The 6,270-nt window shown below is 48.2% G+C and overlaps 1 protein-coding gene across 1 annotated transcript; it reads left to right on the top strand.

The window, feature by feature from the left end:
- The first annotated feature begins 3,370 nt into the window (after positions 1-3,370).
- Positions 3,371-4,896, top strand: ccdc160 (coiled-coil domain containing 160). The gene has a single exon (XM_052022548.1). The coding sequence runs from the start codon at positions 3,550-3,552 to the stop codon at positions 4,483-4,485; it is 936 nt and encodes a 311-aa protein (XP_051878508.1). The 5' UTR covers positions 3,371-3,549; the 3' UTR covers positions 4,486-4,896.
- The last annotated feature ends 1,374 nt before the right edge of the window (positions 4,897-6,270 follow it).

Here is a 6,270-nt window from a genome sequence, read left to right as displayed (position 1 = left end):
GCTGTTGTTAGCTATGCAGCCTGTCTCATCTGTACCCTGCCATAACTGACGGCTGGTCTGGGACTCTATTTTGAGTTGGTATTGCCTCTTGGCATCCCTGATAGCTTTCCGAAGGTCAAACCTCAATTTCTTGTACAGATCAGGATCACCAGATTTGTGTGCAGCTGTCCTCTCCTTCAGTAGGGAGTGGATCTCCCAGTTCATCCATGGTTTCCGGTTTGGGAACACCCGTATTGTCCTCTTTGGTATACAGTCCTCCACACACTTGCTGATAAAGTCTGCGATGGTGGTGGCATACTCATCAAGGCTGGCAGCTGAGTCTTTGAACATGGTCCAGTCCACTGTCTCAAGTAGTCACGTAGGAGCTCATCTGCTTCCTCAGACCAGCACTGCAGACTCTCTGTACCGGATCCTCCCGTTTCAGCTTCTGTTTTGATGCTATGAGTGTGTGTGTTGATATCTTCAGTGTAAGTCTTCAGTGGCCTTCGTCTATGTTGTTGACGATGATAAGTTCTCCCCTGTCCTGGGCTCTCAGTGGGTTGAGGTTCTGGGAAGTTTGGGCTACAGGTGGTCTTGACAGGACTGGAGAATCTTTGCATGTAATGGCTACTGGTGAATTGTTATATCTCCTATGATATTTGCACCAATATCATTTGTTCTTCAGATCACAAGTTTTCTGTTGATCTGATTTTTTTAATTGTTGACTTGTGGTGGTGCATCCAAGCCTCACATTTAAAATTGCCAGCTGAAAGATTATTAAATAAATTCAGAGTACACTCTAAAGTTGCAGTAGGATAATTGGTAATTGGTCTATTATCGTCACATGTACCGAGATACAGTCAGGCGGGAAAATGGGGTTGAAAAAAAATCAGCCCAGATTGAATGGCGGAGCAGACTTGATGGGCTGAATGGCCTAATTCTGCTCCTATATCTTATGGTCTGAAAGCTTTGTTTGGCATGCCATCCAGACAGATCATTCCAAACATAAGTACATTGAGGTAGTACAAATGGAAAAGCATTAACAGAATACAGAATATGGTGTTGCAGTTACAGAGAAAATGCAGTGCAGGTAGACAGATAAAGTGCAAGGGCCATGATGAAGTAGACTGAGAGATCAAGAGTTCACCTTTATTGTACAAGAGGTCAGGTTTCAAGGGTCTTATGACAGAATAGAAGCTGTCCCCAAGCCTGGTGGTACATATTTTCAAGCTTTAGTATCTTCTGCCTGATGGATGGGGGGAGAAGAGAGAATGTCCAGGGTGATTATGTCGGCTGCTTTCCCAAGGCAGCAGGAGGTGTAGACAGAGTCAGTGGAGGGGAGGCTGGTTTCCGTGATGGACTGGGCTGGGTCCACAACTTCCGGCTTCTGCCCTCTTCCAGTCCTGATGAAGGGTCTCGACCCGAAACATCGACTGTTTATTTCCCTCCATAAATGCTGCCTGACCTGCTGAGTTCCTCCAGTATTTTATGTGCATTGCTCCAGATTTCAACATCTGCAGAATCTCTTGTGTCTCTGTAATTTCTATATGGTTTTGTACGAGCAGTTGCCATATCGCTGTGAGGCATCCAGTTAGGATGGTCTATGGTACATCTAAAAGCACGGTAGTGCAGCGGTTAGCGTAACACTATTACAGCACCAGTGACCCAGGTTCAATTCCCACCGCTGTCTGTAAGGATTTGTACGTTCTCCCCGTGTTTGTGTGGGTTTCCTCCGGGCCGCTCCGGTTTCCTTCCACATTCCAAAGACGTACGGTTAGGAGCTGTGGGCATGCTATGTTGGTGCTGGAAGAGTGCGACACTTGCAGGCTGCCCCAGAACATTCTCAGTAAAGCAAAAGGCGCATTTCACTGGTCTTTCGATGTCATGTGACTAATAAATAAATATCTTATGTTATGAGGTCTGTATTTAAATCCTCTGGTAATAAAGGGATATGGTCCAATGCAGGAAATGGAACTAGGCAGGCACAAGGTCAGCATGGACGGGTTGGCCAATGGGCCTGTTTCCGTGCTATACAAGTCATAGAACACAGAACATAGAACACTACAGCACAGTACAGGCCCTTCGTTCCACAATGTTGTGCCGACATTTTATCCTGCTCTAAGATCTATTTCTATCATTCATGTGTCTATCTAAGAGTCTCTTAAATGTCCCTAATGTATCTGCCCCCAACCTCCGCCGGCAGTGCGTTCCCACACCCACCGCTCTCTGTGTAAAAAACTTACCCCGACATCCCCTTGTGCCTTCCTCCAATCACCTTAAAATTATATCGCCTTGTGCTAGCCATCGTCACTCTGGGAAAAAGTCTCTGTCTGTCCACTCGATCTATGCCTCATCATCTTGTGCACCTCTATCAGGTCACCTCTCACCCTCCTCCTCTCCAGAGAGAAAAGCCCTCGCTCTTTGACTCTTGGCCAACATTATACTTACCTGCCTGACCGCCTGTCAGCAACGTGTGCACAAAGATACTCAGTTCCCTTGTACATCAACATTACAGTTTTTTAAAAAATAGACTGTTTTTCCCTTTTGGGCAGTAAAATGAGTAACTTCAGAGATCAGTAAGTTTCCGGATGTTGAGGGAGTGGGGTCAGTGCAGGATGAAGACCAGCAATGAATCCGAGGAGTGGGGAGCGGCTCAAAGGGGCAAATGTCTCCGCAACATCGAGTGATTTGCGCTTCCACGATCACTATTGGCCTCCCGGAGAGAACTGGCTGAACTCCGGCGACGGCGGGTGGACGAGCCGCCGTTCAGTATTTCAGCGCATCATCCAGGTTAATTCTCCAGCAACGCGTCTTGGTTCGAATTCCCGCTCTCGAGTCGCTCGGCCACCGTCCCTCGCCCACTTCCGCCCGTTCTCCCTCCGGTCCGCCCCACTTCCGCCCGCTCCACTGCGGAGTGTCCGCAATTTCCGGGACAAACGGGCCTGCAGCGGCTTGGAGACCGTCCTGAGGGGGGAGGGACCGCACGGCCCGGGGGGGGAGCTGACGCCTGGGGGGGGGGGGGGGGGGGGAGCTTCGGGGGGGGGGGGGGGGGGGGGGGGGGGGGGACGCCTGGGGGCCGGTGGGGAGGCCTGGGGGCGGGGAGCTGACGCCTGGGGGGGCCGGTGGGAGGCCCGGGGGGGGAGCTGACGCCGGGGGAGGCCTGGGGGCGGGGAGCTGACGCCTGGGGGGGCGGTGGGGAGGCCCGGGGGGGGGGGGCTGACGCCTGGGGGAGGCCGGTGGGGAGGCCCGGGGGGGGGGGGAGCTGACGCCTGGGGGAGGCCGGTGGGGAGGCCCGGGGGGGGGGGGGAGCTGACGCCTGGAGGGGTGGGCCCGGGGGGGGGGGGGGAGCTGACGCCTGGGGGAGGCCCGGGGGGGGGTGGGGACAGGTGGGGAGGCCGGTGGGGAGGCCCGGGGTGAGGGGACTTTCGCTTTGGCGACGCTGTGTGAACGGGCGGCAGTTTCAGCCTGTTGGTTCCGACTGTCACAGTGTCTGAGATTGTTCCATTACTGTTGGACAAGGTTTGAAGGCAGTTCTGGGATATTGTTTTTGCTTTATTGAAATTCCAAGAGATGGAAAAGCAACACTGGCTTCAGGAATTGTTTCCTCCCCGCTTCAGTGCTGAGGACCTCTTTGTTAGAGATAACTCGCAGGTCTTGCTGCTCTCTGAACGCTTTGCTGCCAGCAGAGCGAAAAGAATTGAATGTATTTACCAGCAGGAAATTAAGTATTTTCAAGAACAAAAGAAAACAAAGCGAAAAGCCCACATTAAAGGGCTGATTGTACATGAAGTGAATCCTGTCAAAGATCAGATTGGTCAGAATCACCTTCAGCTGCACAAGTCAGACAATTCATGTAAAACTCCCACTCACAGAATGGAAGAGCAGTGCATCCGGAGTGCTGGGGAACAAAAAGTTTCATGTCAAACAACATGTCAAGATATGGAGCAATGCAAGATGAAAGCACAACTGGCTCTTGCCCATTCACAAATGGCAGAGCTGAAAGCAAATTGCAAGGAACTAGCAAAGAGTCTGGAAATGAAGGGGACTGAGCTGTGCAAAGCCCAACAAGAATTACAGGACAAAGCTCTAAAGCACATTCATAACGTCCAAGAAATTTGTGCAAAAGATTTACAAATTCAAGGCCTCAGAGAAGATCTCTGGAATGAACTGATGAATGCAAGTAAGCTGAGATCAGAAGTGCATCGAGCCAGGCTAGAAGCTCAAGAACTCCAACTGGGTAAGGAGAGGCTCCTCTCATCTTTGGAGCAGCAGGCATTGCAATATCAGTTGGAAAAGACAGTCTTGGTGGAGAAGATAAAAGAACAATCTGTAATTGAGCTGAAGAAACTGCAAATGGAACTGGATGTGGTGAAAGCTGAACTACGAGCAGAAAAGCATCAACATGTTCGAAGCAAGAAAGATCTTGAGTTGTTGCGCAAACATTTTGCTAGTTTACTTTCTTCAAACCCTGCTGAAGCTTTTAACATTGAATTTCTGAATAAATGAAATAACTCTGCTTGTTTTGCAATCAACATCAGTTGGGTTCAATTGATTCATGCAGCTACAAATTTCTTGGTTGATGGCAATTAGAGTTAAATTGATTTTAAGCATTTAACATTTTTGTTGACTGAATACAAACCAAAATCTAAATTTCTGGAGAGATCTGGTCACTTCTGACAAATATTTGTAATCATTGAATTCTACGGAACAAAGTGGCTATTTGGTCCATCATGTCTGTGCCAGGTGCTGTGACCTCAGTACAAACCTGCAGTGAAAGTTGCTGTCAACCTGTTAACTGCAGAGTAATTAATGTGGCTGTACAGAACAGAAATGTGGACCGATGGCAATGCACCGGATAAAACCATAGGCATTACCTTTTCTTTGTTTTTTATATAAGATAATGGCTGCATAAGTAAATATCTCAATGTGAAAACTCCATTGCTGTTTTCTTTTAAATCTCTCCTATTGCTGTTTATGTTCTCACTCTCTCTCTCTCTGTCACACTCTCTCTCTCTGTCTCGCTCAGTGTGTCTCCTGCTTGCTGTGTCCCTCACTCCCCAGCATCCTCTGTCTCCCTGGCCTGTCGCTTGCTCTCACTCGCTCCCTTTTACTCTTCCTCTCGCCCTCTTTCTCTCTGTGTGCACCCCTCTGTCCCTCATTGCTCCTTTCTCTTAAATGTCTTCAGGAAGTTTAGAGGTTGCAAATTAGACAAATGTGGGTATTAGGTGTCGAGGAGGAAGAAGTTTCTCCTTTGTGTTTCTGAGCCTTGTGGTTTATGTTAGACAGGAAACATTTAACCTGTGCCCAGCACTTTGTATAAGCCAGGATGTTTTATTTAAAGCTTCTGAAAGACAAAGAGGTAAATAAAACTAATATAGACTTTGGATAATCTAATTGTTAGAAACTGTGATCTCTGGTTATTGACCCCACATCGAGGGGTAACATTCCCTCTTAGTTCAGCCTTTCAAGCCCTGTCAGAATTTTGTATATTTTAATGAAGTCTTATTCTTCTGAAGTCAAGTGAATTTGGCTCGGGACCAATGTCATATTTCCAAGTTTGCTGATGATACTAAATGATGTGGGATTGTGAGTATGAGGAGGATGCAAAAAGGTTTTGGAGGATATGGACGTTGAGTTTCACCTCAACGTGGGATCTAAGACCAAGGCTTTCATTGAGAGTCATAGCGCTGTACAGCACTGATACAGGCCCTTCGGCCCAACGAGTTCATGCTGATCACGGTGCCCACCCAGCTAGTCCCAATTTCCTGTGTTCGGCCCATATCCCTGTAAGCCCCACCCCTGCATGTGCTTCTTAAATGATACTGTTGTACCTGCCTCAACCACTTCCTTGGGCAGCTCATTCCATATGCTCACCACCCTCTGCGTGAAAATAGTTGCCCCACAGGTCCCCTTTAAAGCTTTCCCCTCTCACCCGACACCTATGCCCCCTAGTTTTGGACTTGCCTACCCTGGGGAAAATATTATTATCGTCTACCTTATTCTATGCCTCTCATAATTTTAAACATTTCTATAAGGTCGACCTTCATTCTCCTACATTCCAAGGAATAAAGACCTAGCCTGGCCAACCTCTCCTTATAATTCAGGCCCTCTAGTCCTAGCAACATCTTCGTTGGCAAGTAGGATTAAAGAGAATCCCAAGGCATTCTATATGTACATCAAGCAAGAAGATAACTAGGCAGAGGGTTGGACCACTCAAAGTGTTGGGTCTCCTAAAGAGCATTAAGGTGGATAAGTCTCCAGGGCCTGATTGGATATACCCCAGGTTAGTGA

This window comes from Pristis pectinata, chromosome 8, assembly GCF_009764475.1.
Source record: "Pristis pectinata isolate sPriPec2 chromosome 8, sPriPec2.1.pri, whole genome shotgun sequence".
NCBI classification, from domain to species: Eukaryota; Metazoa; Chordata; class Chondrichthyes; order Rhinopristiformes; family Pristidae; genus Pristis; species Pristis pectinata.
Note: the sequence above shows the minus strand (reverse complement) of the source record. Positions and strands in the feature narration are given on the sequence as shown.

What these genes read in the sequence shown, in the direction of transcription:
- ccdc160 (XM_052022548.1), top strand. Translation starts at nt 3,550, where the DNA reads ATGGAAAAGCAACACTGGCTTCAGGAATTGTTTCCTCCCCGCTTCAGT.